We start from the raw sequence: 16,543 nt of genomic DNA on the forward strand, positions 1-16,543 counted from the left end.
GTTATAATGCAAGATATTCTCTTCTAGTCGCTCTTCAACTGAGCCAACACGTTTGCTCAGAAACAATGTAATGTCACTTGAAGTTCTAAGAGTAGACAATGGAATTGAAGTACCAGCTTGAATATCTTGTGCTGTGATCCGAAATTTGCGCCCAAATTCCTGACGACCCTTGAAGAACTGTATCTGTAGTAGTCCAATCAACCTATCTGGAGAACTCTTTTTAGTTGCCAAGTGGATATATGTTGTTTCGAGCTCTGTTGTTTGGAAGTGTTCCCATACCCATGATTTTGGTGGCATGGGCTGACTTCGAATGGTTGGTGAGAAAAAAAAGATAGCTCTCAGCATCGACTGCAAGAACTTGCGACGCAGATTCATCAGGAGATATAATACCATCTAAACTGTACTCGACTGGCCCACATCAAAGTGACGACGAGAAACTTTCCACGAGTATACCCAAGCTTTACCGTCAAACCATCAGCAAAACCTTTGATCCCCAGATGTAGCTTTGGGTACTGAGCTTATTTTCGCGTTCCGCAGAGTGTTTCTTTTTCCTATGTGCGTAACCTTAAAGAATATAGAGTGGGTTATTTCAACACCAACTAACGGCCACTACCCAACTAGTATGTTGCTTCAAAGTATGTTAGTGCGGTATCGCAGTCCCAAATGCGAGTCGTATTATCACCGCTACCAGTGACCATTCTAGAGGATGATCTTGGTGAGAATTGTGTCGCTAATATATCTTCGCCATGAACAGGTATCGTTGGGCCCATCTGATTTTATACTCCTCCATAGTTTATCAGGGATGTCATTAAGGAAACCCCTTGAATGCCCACAGGGTACTTTACTACTTGCTTTTATTCACATGAAACAAACGTAAAAAGAATCCATTCTATTACCGCAGGAAAGTTCCCGATTCCTCAATTCAATCCCTCTCCAACTTAACCGCTACTCTTACATCTCCTTCTCCAAGACGGCAGGATTCACAATCTTCGATCTCTGCACGATCCTCATGGAAAGCTCCTGCAGGGAGACATTGGCCAGGAGATCCAGAATCGGCATCGTCGCATCCATCTCGCGCGCCAGCCAGTTCCTCATTTCCACCGCCACCAGCGAGTCCATGCCGTAGTCCGCCATGGACCGCGACGCGCTGATGTCGCCCGCCGGCACCATCAGCAGCGCCGCCATCTTCTCCATCACCGTGTCGCACACGTACCGTGCCGCCTCGTCCAGCGACGTCGCCTCGCGCAGCACCGTCCGCACGCGCGCCGCTAGTCCGCCGTCCGCGCCTGCGGCCACCGTCCTCATCGAGGCGCGCCGGAAGTGCGAGAACATTGGCGGGTCCATAGCCGTGCCGGCGGCGGGTGCCCACGGCTTCAGCCCCGTGATGCTCGCGCCGGGGCGGCCGTCCGCGCGGCGCGGCGCCACCATGGCCGATGCGATCAGGGCCATCAGCTCCGCCTCGTCGATGTCCCGGCTCCAGAGCTTGCTCACGCCGCGCGAAGCCGCCTCGTTCTCCGCCACGAATCCCACGCCCACAACACGCCCCAGATCTAGCGACACCGCCGGCAGGCCCAGTTGGTTGCGGAAGTCCGCGAAGGCGTCGAGGAACAGCGACGCCGCGACGTACGCGGCCTGGCTGGGGTTGCCCACCAGGCCTACGACCGAGGAGAGCATGACGAAGAAGTCGACGTCGGTGCGGGACAGCCGGTTGTGCAGGTTCCAGACCCCGTCTACCTTGGGCCGCATGGCGACGTTGTAGTCGTCCAGCGTCATGTTCCCGAAAAGGTCGGCCTGTGCTTTAGTTAGCATGGTCTGAAAACAAAAGAAGTTGGGCAAGCTCACCGTTGGTACCATCGCGGCGTGAATCAACCCGCGGATCGGCGGCATCGTCCTTGCACACTCCTCCAACACCTTGTCAACGTCAGCCGACTCGCTCACGTCGCACGCAAACACGGCGACGTTGGCACCACGGGCCTTCAGCTGGGCGACGCAGTCCCGGGCCTTCTCGCTTGAAGCCCCAGAGCGCGATGCAAATATCAGGTTGCGCGCGCCGTGCTTGATCATATACAGCGCTATCGCGCGCCCGATCCCACCCAAGCCGCCGATGAGCAGGTACGAGGCGTCTCCGCGCAGGAACTCGCCGCCCGCATCGTCGCGACGCACCACCCGGACCGTCTCGCCTGGCCGCGGCACCAGCACGAGCTTGCCCATGTGCCGGCCGGCCTGCATCACGCGCAGGGCCGCCTCCGTCTCGGCGATGCCGAATATCGTGATGGGCCGCGGGGCATGGATCCGGCCATCCGCGTACCACACCATCAGCTCCGTCCAGATGCGCCGCTTCTCCTCGAAGTGCGTGTGCAGGGGCACGTCGAGGCCGATGAAGGCGACGTTTTTCTCGAAGTGATACATCTCCAGCCGCGCGTTGACGGTCATGTCCCGCTTGCCCAGCTCCACGAACCGGCCGAACGGGGCGATGCAGTCCCACGTCAGGCGCAGGGCGTCTCCGCTGAGAGAGTTCATGACGACGTCGACGCCCTTGCCACACGTCCGCCGCATGATGCCCGTAGCGAAGGTGCGGTCCCGGCTAGAGAAGATGTGGTCCTCGGGGATGTGGAATTCAGTCATGAGGAGGTCCTTCTTCTCAAGCGTCCCGACAGTAGCATATATATCTGCTCCAACAAGCAATGCAAGGTTGATAATTGCCTGGCCCAGTCCGCCAGAAGCCGCATGAACGAGGATCGTCTCGCCCTTTATCAGGCGGGCTACTTTGAACACGGCGTAGTACGCGGTGAAGTAGATGATGGGCAGGGACGCCGCGATGTCAAACGGCAAGTCCTCGGGAATGTGCTCGATCTCGTTGGTAGATGCGCGGATGGTGGTGCAGATGGTCCCTCCCCGCGCGTTTGCAATGACCCGATCACCGGGTCGGAATCCTTGGACAGATAACCCCACGGCTGTGATCACGCCCGCGCACTCGCATCCGAGGGGATACGGCTCGATCTGACCCGAGGCAGACATGACGTCCCGGAAATTCACACCAGACGCCTTGACCTCGATCTGGACGAAATCGCGCGGTAGGTCTCCTGATATTCGAACATCGTCCACAAATTGCAGGCTGTCAAGGTACCCAGGCATCTTGATCTCGGCTCGCAGGTGCCGCCCCTCCTGATGATATGCCTCTTCTTTCGCCGTTGGATGGCCGATGCTAGACATCACGAAGGAGGTCAATGTATGATCTTCGATCACTCGAGGAATCATTACGACGCCCTCTCGCTCCGCGTACTCCGAGTCGATTTCCGATATGCCCAAGTTGGTGCCAAAATTCGTCTTGAAGACTGTGAAGATTTTCTCTGCTTCAGGAGGATCTGAGGGAGAGCTGCCTGCGTCGAGATCAAGAGTCACGATCATCGTGTCGCCTTTCTCTGCCTTTATCGTCCGTGCAAGCCCCGTGACCAGGTTGAGATCCGGGGCGCTGGACTCGATCTGAGCGCCATGATTGACCCATAGGACGCCTGCGCTCTTGAGGAAGATCCGCTTGATGGCATCATATTGGCTCGGCGATGGGTTGCGTAGGATGCAGTGCGTGCGTGAGCTTAGGACAATACATAATTTGTTGCTCAGGTCATGCTCGGTGATGTCGGCAAGCTTCGAGGTCACACCTATGCTGCTTAGGAGCCTTGTCAATTGATCTGCGCATGGGTCCGGCAGTGAACACTCTGTGAGGATAATAACTTCCGGGAAAGACGAGACAGATTCTAGCGCTGCAGTCGAGATGATCGTGGAGCTATGATGGTTTTCAAGATCTGGCGTGTCCCATAGGACAGCCTTTGTGCCAGTGAAGTTAGTCTTCCGAAGTAGAGCATCCCATTCATTCTCCGTCATCAAGGGGCCATCTCGCCGCGTCCCTTCTTCGCCTGTGATGGTCAGCGGAGTCTCGCGCGGGGAACACATACATACCTATCCACCAACCTGGCAGGGTCCCAAAGATGACGGTGGCGGCGAGGTTCTTGACCGTGATCTCGATCAATATAAGCGTGCCACCGGGCTTAAGAAGCCCCCGGACTCTATTCATTGTATTCCCCAGATTACTGGTGGCGTGCAAGACATTTGCTGCTATGATTAGGTCATAGGAGGCGGGGCTAAATCCCTGTTGGATAGGATCTTGCTCGATATCCAGCCTCTTGAACGATACCAACTCGCCGAACTCCTGTGTCTTCTCCATCACCTTCTCAAAGAAGCCAGTGGAGATGTCTGTGAAGTCGTATTTAGCAAATCGAGGCATCTCCCCATCACGACCGCCTAGTGCTCGAAGCAGAGGGAACGTGGCTCCTCCCGTGCCCGCGCCAATCTCGAGGACATTCAAGAAGGGATTCTTGTTGGCGAGGAGGTCGGCATAGATCGCGGCCTGTTCATATGACTGGGAGAGAGCCTGGTTCATCCTGTAGTGCCTCTCTAGCCGATCGTCTTCCATCATCAGCGTCAAGGGGTCAATTTCCTGGCGGAGAATCCTAGGCAGGTTTTCACCGATGTGGCAGAGGATCTCGTAATGGGTTGAGTGGACATTATTGCAGAGCGCTCTTCGCCCTTCCTTGTCGACGCTGGTCCAAGCGGATGTGTCGAAAACCCCTAGACGGCCTTCATGAACGCATCTGCACATGTTTGTCATGGTGGTGTAGAGCCTCTGGTGGTGAGGCGCCATGTTGGGAACGTCCGCGACAGGAACCTCACTAAGAGCCTGCTCTGCATAGTAGAAGGCAGCCTGCTGCACCATTGCTGCTTGATTCTTGACTTTGTGAGGCAGCCTGAAGGCTTCGGTAAGTTTGACGATTTGATTCTGGGACAGCAAATCGGGGTCCGGCCTCCAGTAAATCCGGTGTGCGAGATTCTGGGCATTTCCATCTGATCCTTCAGACACCCGATGAAGTGAGCCGAATCGCAATCCCCTGATTTTCACTGCAGGTTTTAAATCTTTCTTTTCTTTATCAAAAACAACCAAAGAGTTTCGTGAATGCTGCATGCCCAGATTCGAACTGTTTCCCAGATCTCTCCTATCCATCTTGGCATAGACGTCGAATTGGCAGGCTGGGCCGTTCGCGATATTTTGCGATACAAACATCTCCCTGATAAATGTAGGCACTGGCGTTCCTTGGTCGAGATTCTGATTAATGGAAATTGCGAAGACAGGGTGGATGAAACCGTCCAGAGTTGCTGGGTGCAAGATAAAGGGATATTGATATCTTGCTGGCATCACTTCGGCCGTGTCAGGGATAGACACAGTCGCCACGCACCTATCGAGACTAGAACGAGCGTCCTTCATGTTAGTAAAGGTAGGTCCAAAGTTAAGACCAAGCTCCTTAAGCGCCTTATACACATTTTCTATGTCATGGTCTGTTGTACACTCGTTGTCAAACTTTTTGATCATTTGCATATATTCCTCTCTCTCTTCAAGCTCATCTCGTCCCCCATCTACTTCAGTTGGCTCGGCATGTTTTTGCACAGATATCAAGCCACGGCAGTGCGTGGTCCAGGACGTCCCGTTAGAGGAGGAGGACACACAAAACTCGTCCCAGAGTTCTGAAACCACCTGGATGCTTTCATTGTAGGGTTTCAGGGAGATCATAATCTCTACCTCACCTGAGGTCTGTGGAATTACAAGCGCATGGCCGATCGAGATCTCACGGAAATTATACCCCTGGATGTTGATCCCCCGCGTCGAGGCTCGCTGATACGCGGCTTCTATGGCTATGACCACATAGAACGCTGCTGGGCATACTGTGTTTGACTGGACATTGTGGTCCTGAATCCAGGGAATTTCAGATGTGCGAAGAATATTTCTCCACCGCGCTTCTGGAGAGCTCGAATCGCCAATGGGGATACCCAGGAAGTCGCTCCTCGGGAAGGTCGTGTGCGGTTTCTGGGAACTTGAGATGCCCTTTGCCCAGTACATAGTTGAGTGATTCCAGCTATACGGCGGTAGGTCGACCAGCAATTTATTGCTCTCGTAGCCGGAAGGGCAGTTAACTGCATGCAGGTCGACCGGAACTCCGCTTTGAAGCAGGCGGGTTGCAAGCTGAAGACAAGTGCCTACTGCATTCGTGTTGCGAATGAGAGCCGAGCCGTATTGTACAGATGAGAGCTTAGTATCGGTCGTTAGGATTTGCTTGATGGGACCATAAAGTGCTGAATGAGGGCCAATTTCGACGAGAACATCCACTGCTGCGCCTCCTCTTCGTTTCTGCTTGGCGCTACCTTTCCCTAGGACGAGGTGGAGGAGAGAGTCGCAGAACTCCACAGGCGATACCATGTTTGTAGCCCAGTAATTCGGCTTAAGCTCTTTGTGATCAATGATGGTCCCACTGACAGAGGAGTAGAAGTCAACTGACCCAGAGTCCACAATTTGAAGGTTTTGGAGGGTAGCGAGGTATTGCCCAAACACGGCATTCATATGATGAGAGTGGTAGGCAATATCAACAGCAAGCTTCCGGGCAAACACGCCTTTCTCCTGAAGGACGGCTTGAAGCTCATCAATCGCAGCCTCGTCGCCGGAGACAGTCACGCTGCTCGGACTGTTGATGCAAGCAATATTCGCCCTCACCTTGTTCAGGTGGTTGATGAAGTCCTGAGTTTCATCTCTCGACAATCCTACCGCCATCATGGCACCAACACACGGAGTAGGCTCGTCTTTGAGTCCCGCCGCAGCAACGCCGCGGTGATACGCGACAACCAGGGCAGCTTCCTGGGTCAGAACGCCGGCTGCATACGCCGCAGCGATTTCTCCGCTAGAGTGTCCTGTAACGCTCGACGGGGTGATGTTCCAGGACCTGAGGAGAGCCACTAAGGCAATCTGGATAGCTGTACAAAGGGGTTGGCTGAACAAGGCAGTTCCAAGCCGAGACGGATCATCTTGCGCAAGCTCATCTATGGTTGTCAGCCGTTTCAACAAATGAGCTGGAGCTGTGTCTGGGGATAGACGTTGGTTTAAGGATAACAAATAAATGAACTTACCCAGCAATGACCAAGGAGCCCCAAGAGTCTTCAGCATCGACTCAGACCGAAGCAGCGAGTCGCGGTAGACGGGGTATGCGTCGGTCAGCTCCCGGCCCATGCCACACCACTGCGCTCCTTGACCCGTGAAGACGAATCCAATCTTGACATTTTTTTGGGCTTTGACAAACTTCACACTCTGGCTATTTAAGCCGTTTTTTAACTGTTCAATTGATCGCGAGGGTATGGCAGCTCTCCAGGGGAGGACAGTCCTGCGCTCACCTAGAGTGAAAGCAAGGTCATCCAAGAAGTCAAGAGGAGACTTTTCCCTTGCAGCAACGTACTCGGATAGTGCCTTGACTTGCCGCGCGCCAGAAGCCTCGTCTATGGCAGAGAGGACAAAGAGTCGAGGTCGCTGATCTCCATTTTCTAGGTGGATACCATTTAATGTGGGTGGTATCTCTACCTGCCTAACATTTCCTTCCAGGCCGTGAGCGGCGAGATAGCTGCACGCATCTTCTATAATCACATGGGCATTGCTGCCACCAAACCCAAAGTTGTTGATCGAAGCTCTACGAACTTTCGGGGGATTCCACGGCTGCACGGCCGTAGGGACCTGTACATGTTAGCCTGCTGAGCTTTCTCTTAGCATGAATCATACCTCAATCTTCCAATGATGCATGGGTATGCGAGGATTGGCCTTTCTAAAGTCAAGATTCGGGAGTATACATCCCTTCTCGAGCATCAGAACCGTCTTCACCACCGCTGCGATCCCGCTACCTCCTTCCAAATGGCCGATATTTGACTTAACCGAGCCGACTTTCAGCGGCTCCTCAGGGCTCCGTCCTGGTGAGAACACGGTCGACAGAGAACCTGCTTCAATCGGGTCTCCCACTGCAGTCCCCGTGCCATGCGCCTCCACATACGTCGTCTCGGACGGGTCGATTCCCGCAGCCCGGTAAAGGCTATTGATCAGCTCGACCTGGGCCTTCCCACTGGGAAGCGTGATTCCCGCCGTCTTACCATCCTGGTTTGTTCCAGAGTTGCGGATCACGGCACGTATGGTGTCGCCCGCCTGGAGCGCCTCGTCGAGACGCTTCAGAATGAGACAGGAGGCCCCCTCTCCTCGGCCAAATCCATTCCCGCGCTCATCATAGGCATAGCAACGTCCGTCTGGAGAGAGAAATCTGAGATCTGTTAGTCCCGTGGTGGCAAGTGAGATACTTCCTACCTGAGCATGCTTAATGCAATCTGCGGCGCCGGCCCGAGAATAAGATTTGACCCGCCCACAATTGCCTGCGTAGATTCTCCGGTGCGGATGGCATTGCATGCCAGATGCAAGGCTACCAGGCTGGAGCTACAGGCTATCTTATGTTAATTTAAAAGTGACAATATGATAATATCTCTCCATACCTGTATCGATGGAGGCACTAACCCCTTTCAGGTCGAAGAAGTAGGATATACGGTTGGACAGCATCGTCTGGCCCGTCCCCGTGGATTGGTACAGCTCGGTCCGGTCCAGGTCACTGGCCATGATATCTGCATAGTCGCGGCACGACGAGCCCACGAAGACGGCCGTGTTGCTCCCAATCAGTTTTTCGAAGGGGATGCCGGCTGCGGTGGTGAGTCTCAATATCTTCTAAAGAAGAGGGCCTAGACAAACCATTCTCAACAGCCTCGTAAGTACATTCGAGGACTATCCGCTGTTGCGGATCAAGTGCCGTGGCCTCAGCGTGAGTTATGTTGAAGAATGGGGCGTCGAAGAAGCCCGGATGATCATGGAGGAAGTGCCCGCCGAGAACGTTGGACTGTGAATATTAACGATTAAATACATAAGCCAGTTGAGAGAAACACACCGTCCCATTGCGCGACGGGTCTGGATGATAGTAGAGCCCGTGATTTTTCATCCGGTCGCGCGGCGTCGTCGTCCACACATCGCGCTGCTCGGCCAAGATCTTCCACAGCCTCTCCGGGTCGGTAGCCTCGCCCGGCAGCCGGCACGCCATGCCGACGACGGCAATAGGCATTGTGTTGTCGCCATAATTTGGAGCTGAATGGGGGGGTCCTTCTTCCATCACGCCCCTTGCCATATTGTGACTGCGATTTAACCTAACTGCAGGATTACGTGAATGCGGTTGATGGAAAGACATGTCGGACTAACACTGGTTCACTTCTTTCTAATTCTAAAGCCCTTTATATAATCGAAGATCCTTATCTGACTGCCACTGATAAGGAGATAAAAAATATGCGAAGAAGCTGGAATGTTTCTACACTTAGGGCAAACGTTCCCTGTTGGGCTGACGCCTGTTGAACACGAGCAACACTAATACTACGTGTAGACGATCGCCTAGGTCTTGGTCTCTCCTAGAAAAACTTCGTCATACCATCCATCTGCATCACCGATCTCTTCGCCTCTTCTATGCGAGGCGCGAGAGCTCAAGACATCTCGTCATGGCCCCGCTGCGCTTCCTCTGCCTTCACGGCCTTGGGAGTAACGCTGACGTGTGTGCCGCTATCTCATTAGTGAATTCCAATGCTGACGCACCGTCCAGATTTTTAAATCCCAGCTCGGTATGCGGAACTCTTTATATGACATAATTTACACCTCCCAGAGATCCCCTCTGTATCTGTCCTCACCACGTCCCCTAATTGTGCCCATTAGGTCCCCTAATCACCGATCTCGAGCGCGACAATAGCGCCGAATTTACCTTCGTCGACGGCCCCGTTGCCCAGCCTGCCGGACCAGGGATCGCTGGCGTCTACGACGGACCTTATCTGGGGTATTTCCGCTGCGACCAGCTGCCCCCGGCTCATGACGTGGCGGCGTTGGGCCAGGCGCTACGGTCCAATGTTTTCCGGGAGTCCATCGCAGCGGCCTTTCACCTGATCAGCGCCATTGTAGAAGACGAGGGGCCATTTGACGGTGTACTGGGTTTCTCGCACGGTGCCACGCTAGCAGCTGCATTCCTCCTGCACTACACGGCAACGAGGCCTCATGATCCGCCGTGGGGCCCGTTCCGCTGCGCTGTATTCATCGCGGGCCTCGCACCATTTGAAGAGAACGGGAGGAGAATTAGGGCGGATGAAAGAGGAGCGATGGTCAAGTTGCCCTCGGTGCATGTTGCGGGACGGGAGGACGAGGTCTTTGAGGAGTCGTTGAATCTTTATGGACTGTGCGAGCGGGATGGGGCAGCCTTGGTGGTGCACGAGAAGGGCCATCTCGTCCCTCGCGAGAGAGAGGATCTCATGGCAGTCGCAAGGGCTATTAGAGGTCTGGAGAGTAAGATAGTCATGATATAAACTTGCGTTAGAGCTGGGGGTCATTGAGGAGAGATTGGTAGAAAGGGTCTCATCAGCAATTAAGTACACGAAATTAGAAACTGCAGGAAATGGACTAAGATAGTTTCATAAGAAGGCCAAATATTAAATAAAACTTATCCTATAATTCTATAGGGAAGTACAATGTGGGCAAAGAAATACGGTGGATTGGTCTCCGTCTGTATGAGTTGAGCAGGAAATGATTAGAAGTCAAATCAGCATGACACTCTGTAGCCTTATGATATTAAACAAGCAAGCATCTATCTGCATTGTAATTACATTACTCTCACATTTTCATATTAAAGACAACTCTGGATTACTCTTCTCAACATCCTCGGCATTTAATTGAAGGCCGTGAAGGTTGGACAGGTAGACCATAAAATAATTGTAGAAATTGGCAGAGGGGCCTACTAAGTGGCAATTGAACTCTTTTATGCAGATTCATCACCTACTGGGAAGCAAAGTCTAAATAGATAGACAATTTGTCATCATTGCTATATTCTTTGACAAATCAGTACTCCACAGCTTTGAGGACAAAGTCGCCAAGGAGGAAGCACCAGCTACATACAATAGAGTTCAGGCGACTACATGCATTACGCGAGCTGCTTCGGGAGGAACATCTGTACGCTCAGGAGAGTCAGGCAAAATAGGCGTGGGACTCATTGACATCAGAGTCTCAGCCTTCCCTCCATCGTTCATGTCCATATTCCCACTCATAGCTATATCGCTCAGCCTGTGACAAAGGAAATAGCCTCTTTCGTTATTTTAGTTTGTCTTTTTGGTTAAGCCTTCGGTTCACTGATTATGGCGCCATTTAAGTGAGCTATACGGAAGACTGCCGGCATATTACATAACTATCCTTTTATTTATTATTTTCAACATAGCTTTTGCAAAATCTTTCAATCTCTCAATGGTTGGCCGGGGTCCCCTAGAGGTTGGTCCAGGAAGTATTGCCGATTGTTTCAAGCAGGAGGAGCGTGGAAATGTAATGGCTATTGGAAATCGCCGGTTTTAGCGGGACGTAGCAAATAGATACAACCCATTGTCGCACATATCTCTGCACTGACGCTCTGAGGCTGCACCGAACAGCCGACAGGCCGCAGAAATTGCCATTGTCGGCTTGTCATGCCCACTATGGGGAACCGGTGCTGTGTACTCTATTCATACCGCAACGGAGCCATCGATTCGTTCATGGTATGGCCCGCCTCAGTCCCAGCATGCTGTGATTCACTATTCACCATAGCAGACATGTTTGCATACAGGCCATCAGCTTATAAACGTGGTACTTGTCTGAGAGAGCATATGTTCCTCAAAATATACTATTACTCGTTCAAGATCATAGAGATACAGAATGGACAGTTTTGCTGGTGCTGTGTACTCTTTAATTATATTCAACCATCAAGAGGCAGCATATTATTTCGCAATTGTGAACATGTTTGACAGGACCCCATCATTAAGTGTGAATAATCATTGTTTTGCTTTAGACATGACTGTATCACTAAATAATTCTCATACACACGGATTATCATTGCATATCAAGACTCATCAGTACTCCTTTCGCAAACAGTACAACTCCTCTCGCTCCACCAAACTTGCATTACAGCTGCTAAAGCGCTACCAATTGCTCTTCCACCAGCCCATAACATTGACCATACCCCATTTGACCGGAGCTGGCAACGGTGGGAAATCCTCCCATATCCCGCCCTCATACTTGGTATCCACATTGTACCATAAAATAGGCAAGACACGTGTAGTCGAATACCGTTGCAGGGCATGCTGTGTCGTCGCATCTCCAATTGCCTTCATGTCAAAATTGTAGCTGGCAAGCGAAACGAGCTTCAACGGCTCATTGGTCAGATGGCTATGGAAAGCTTCGGCAAAGGAATCGAAGATCTTGACAAACTCGTCGCCATTGTATTTAGATGGCGTGGCCAGGCGAGTTTCGATAGAGGATTTCATCTCTGCTAGACCGTGGTGGAAAGCCGCTTTTTAACGTTCATTAGTTTCATAAGAAGAGCTTTTTTACGATTCAAAACTTACCACCCTCTTTGACATCCTCGTCCATAATACCCTTAACACCAGTCGCCTTCTCGATGGCGGGGAACAAGACGGCTTCCTCGCTGTCATGATGGCCGACCACAAACCAATACCATGCTTGACAGTAATTCAGGAAATCCGGCACATCAGCGTTCTTCAGTGGGGAGCTTGCAGCTACATGCCGTTCCAGCCTCGAATGATGATGTTGTGCACTAGGGCCATGTGCGACCCAAACTCGATGAATGGTTCAGTGGCATCCTTAAAATTGTCAGTTGCGTTATAATCAGTAAATACAAAAAAAGGGTTATTTACTTTACCAGGTTCCCCACCCGGAGTTGGGAGCAGACTCAGGGGGCCGTAATTCGACGTCATTTTTGATGTGTGGAGTTTATGATGTGGAGATTTGTTGATACAAAGAATCAAGATTGAATCGTGAGTGTTAAATACAAAAGAGGAATACGGATTCCCTTGGACCAAAGAGGCAAGCTGACTACAACTGCAAAGGTTCATAAGAGATTCAGCGGCTGATACAGAGGGGTGAGTGGTATGTGCCCACTGTAATATTAGCGCACATATGAAAAGCGACTCTTACTCGTACAGTTTAGCTAATACAAGAAATTCGCGGCATTAGGATAATAGAGTATAGTTCATTGGGCTTCCTCCATCACTTAAGCGCGGCCGACGTCCCCCTATTAGTTACTGAGCAGTAGATACACCAAAATCGCATTGGTTCGCTTTACTCAATGTCTACCGACATGCTGCGGCATCAAGCGCACAGTCCTTCGTTTGAGCGGCTGAAGTGTAGTACCTGAAATTACGTCATTGGCTTGAACGGTTTGCGCCTCAGAAAACAGGGTACGTATTCTCCCATGTGGAGTCTTAAGGATTTGTGTAGCCCTATCGGGTTAGCTGGCTTTTGCTTTTGCCACTTGGACTTTACCAGTTCCGGGGACACGTACTCGACTGTGCGCACCGGGGATAAGGAACGGTGCTAAGATTTACCCCCGGGGATAAGGGGGGTGCTAGGATTTATCCCCGAATGCTTGTTTTGTTTTCTATACGGAAACAGAAACTGGTAACTTGAGTGGAGAGAACATCATGAACTCTGAAGAATCTGAAGTGACAATAGGTAAGAAATTGCATATGTATTGCGTTCTAGAAACTAGATGAATTAGATGACAATTCCGCGGAGGAGTATGTCAATATTGTGGCCCTATTAGAGAGGATCGAGGTTCGCCTTCAGGGACGGAAGAAATGCCAGCGGACGGAGCTCTGGAGCTCTGCAACTGACCGCACTAAGGCATTGTTTTAAGGACCATCTCGCAGGAAAGGAAAGATGAGATTGGATTTTGCTTCGACCAAAGCAGTAATCATCAAGCTCTTCGTCTAGATGCTGCGATTGTCGGGAAGCTTACGCTGAATGCAAGAGGGCGAAGGAAGCTATCAGGCCAGGATACTTGCAGCGAGAGCGGAGGCGTTATAGCCAAGACAGCTGCTACCCCGAATGACTCGCTGTCGAAGGGCTGGACTCGGCTGCTCGTTGACTGGACTACACTTGAAGGCAGGGCAAGCAAGCAAGGCAACAGAATTCGTGTGATAGGGACTGGAAAACGTTCACTTGGTCTGGCGGCGAGGACAAAACCCTCCTCTTATGTTCCGTCAGCCTTACTACCAATCGGGTACTGGCTGTACGCACATCGTAGGCGGCAAATCACGCTCGAAGGCGTGGCAACTAATTACCCGGCGTACAGAAAATGGTCGTAATCTCTTGTAGTCGAGTTTCGTTGAGGGTCTCGTAGTGGCTATGTTACGGCGTAATAACCACACGATGTCGCCGACGCGAATTGTTGGGGCCGGCATGCGATGTTGATTGGCTGACTCAGCTAGTGCCACCTGAAGCGTCTCTAACTGTTTTGCGAATAGGGCCCCTTCTGCTTTGCTGGCAGGACGCGACGCTGCCTTAGGATCGATACCCTGAATCGTGGATGGAATCCATAGTTTGCAAAAAAACGGTGTCACTTTAGTTATCGCTGATACTGAATATTGTGGACAAACTCGGCAACGGAAGAAGATCCAACCAGTTGTCCTGCTGGTAGTTGACGTACAGGCGCAGGTACTGTTCCTAGGTGGTGTTGATCCGCTCGGTCTGCCCATCCCTGAATCTCCGGCATCGCACCTACAAGGATAATTCGTTGTTCTTAGACCACAGACAAGGGTTGTTACTAAGAATATCTTTCCATAAAACAGACATGGGTATCTCTGGGCACACCTATACAACATCAGTAGCACGAGAAAAGTGAGATATCTGAAACCATACAAAGACAAACATAGCATTATTTGGTGCGATGAAATCGGTGGTATTTTAGCTCGATGAGGACGGAGACGAACGCGAAGAAGCTCAGTAGGATAGATGAGGTGTCGAGAATCAACCTTCATGCTACAGCGACACATCGTTATTGTCAGATGTTCAGACAAATAACACAGCTGACAAATATAGAGTCAGATGTTCCATTCTGACAAATCATGACAAATGAACAAATGATTTGTCGACAGCATTTTAGACAGCTTATTCTATAGGTGTATGGTGCACACTAGAATATTCTAAATGCGGGGGTAGGATGACGTAGTCAACCGCGTCATCCTGATTACGTAGAGCCATTTGTATTCAGAAGCCCTAGTAATCAGGGTCAGTCTCAAGTATGTAAACATTATTAGGATTACGTGACTGATAATGGGTAGACAAGCGTAACGGGTTGGACATTTTTACGAATGCGAATGTTATTTATAAAAGTAAATTTTATTCGCCCAGGAGGGTTGTGTATACTACAAGAACAGCGGTCTCGTCTGAACTCGACATGGTGAAACGGATGCAGATGAGCCAGGACGGCGGTTACTCGCACTTCTGTCCCGATGTGGCACGTTTGCTGAGGGCTACGCTTCAGGGGTCTAGCGAGAAGTCTCCAAAATATGCCGCTTCAGCCGCTGCAGCCGCTTCGTGTGCGGCTGCCTTGAGAGGGGGGGGGGGGGTGGGGACTCGGTATCGATACTAATTATCTCGCCTACTTGAAGCGCACTACCTGGGCTGAAAGACCTGTGCAATTGCTGATCACCGAAGTGGGGTGCACCCTAGCTTGTACGCAGAAGGCTGAACGGTTGCGTACGGCTATCCTTTCGGATGTTTCAGCGTTTCACGAAAGTGGTGCTCAACGCTGATTCGGTGACGTCAATAACGATTCTGCTCCCTATCTCACGGTCTGAACACATCTGTGTGTTGGTTTCATCTGCGCATGAAGGTCCGCGTCGCGCAGCCTTACTGGATGGCTGATCGAGCCTGGGTTGGGTCGGCAAATGCCTCGTACATCAACATTTTGTAATAGCCGGTTCCGACATGGTATAAAACGTGGCTCGGTTATCCGCCATGTCTCCATCTTTGGAAGGTAGGAATAGTCCCTAATAATCCCGGACAATCTTGGTCACTCTCTTTCAAACGATTATATTAATATCCAAGTAAGTATCGCTGTCTTTTCCTGTACTTATTCCACCGAACACGGCTCATATATAGCTATAGCTGCTTTGCTGGTTAATTGCACGATGCTGAAGCCAATCATTTTGAGTATGTCACTCTTGGGGCTTGCAATGGCTCAGTTTGGTATTTACGACACCCCCAATAATTGCATTGGACAGGGACCAGGTTCATGTCAGTTTACCATGGTCGGGGCGTTAAATCAATCATACGAGTGACAGTACAGAAGAAACTCGCTCTACTTTTTTAAGGGAGACACCAGATCATAGATACTCGCCCCGCAATTATTGCAAATTCACTCGTTGGCATAGATCTGCAGCCTGAGTGTGGCATGGTTTACGTCTGAGCGCCTCAGTCAAATTGGTCCGGCGACTCACTTTCGGGGTGTCACTCCTATAATAGTTAGGAGTGGGATCAGAATTTTTTCTATATGGATAGAGGCAGTAGCCCTTCCGAAACGATCTCCAAAGGAAATGATTTCTGACATCTCCAGTAGCCCAACTCAGAGTCATGAGAATATCAACTCGAGGTCCTTCTTCGATACTATCGGACTCGAATTAAGAATAGCAATCACTGTAGGTCTGTAACGGATGGCGGATATTGGCGGATTCTATCCGCCAAATTATCCGCCTCGAATAAATATCCGCCGCATTTTAAGTTGGCGGATATGGATGTCGAATA

The 16,543-nt window shown here is 51.1% G+C and overlaps 3 protein-coding genes across 3 annotated transcripts; 1 reads left to right on the forward strand and 2 right to left on the reverse strand.

Moving 5' to 3' along the window:
- Positions 1-839: 839 nt before the first annotated feature.
- On the reverse strand, positions 840-9,211 carry V1508DRAFT_427008 (uncharacterized protein). The gene is made up of 9 exons (XM_066941634.1): positions 8,841-9,211; positions 8,648-8,792; positions 8,398-8,598; positions 8,216-8,348; positions 7,646-8,171; positions 7,006-7,600; positions 3,958-6,918; positions 1,843-3,914; positions 840-1,791 (listed from the first exon to the last, which is right to left on the reverse strand). Exons 1-9 carry the CDS (start codon positions 9,132-9,134, stop codon positions 952-954), a joined length of 7,767 nt encoding a protein of 2,588 aa, XP_066792693.1. The 5' UTR covers positions 9,135-9,211; the 3' UTR covers positions 840-951.
- Positions 9,212-9,361: 150 nt separating this feature from the next.
- On the forward strand, positions 9,362-10,522 carry V1508DRAFT_27200 (serine hydrolase FSH). Its single transcript, XM_066936490.1, has 3 exons — positions 9,362-9,486; positions 9,537-9,555; positions 9,647-10,522. Exons 1-3 carry the CDS (start codon positions 9,436-9,438, stop codon positions 10,282-10,284), a joined length of 708 nt encoding a protein of 235 aa, XP_066792694.1. The 5' UTR covers positions 9,362-9,435; the 3' UTR covers positions 10,285-10,522.
- A 1,170-nt stretch (positions 10,523-11,692) lies between these two features.
- On the reverse strand, positions 11,693-13,080 carry V1508DRAFT_427024 (uncharacterized protein). Its single transcript, XM_066941635.1, has 7 exons — positions 13,051-13,080; positions 12,888-13,014; positions 12,652-12,834; positions 12,569-12,597; positions 12,343-12,513; positions 11,936-12,287; positions 11,693-11,908 (listed from the first exon to the last, which is right to left on the reverse strand). Exons 4-7 carry the CDS (start codon positions 12,594-12,596, stop codon positions 11,848-11,850), a joined length of 612 nt encoding a protein of 203 aa, XP_066792695.1. The 5' UTR covers position 12,597; positions 12,652-12,834; positions 12,888-13,014; positions 13,051-13,080; the 3' UTR covers positions 11,693-11,847.
- Between the last annotated feature and the right edge of the window lie 3,463 nt (positions 13,081-16,543).

The sequence above is a fragment of the Lipomyces doorenjongii genome (assembly GCF_038497915.1).
Source record: "Lipomyces doorenjongii strain NRRL Y-27504 unplaced genomic scaffold V1508scaffold_109, whole genome shotgun sequence".
NCBI classification, from domain to species: domain Eukaryota; kingdom Fungi; phylum Ascomycota; class Lipomycetes; order Lipomycetales; family Lipomycetaceae; genus Lipomyces; species Lipomyces doorenjongii.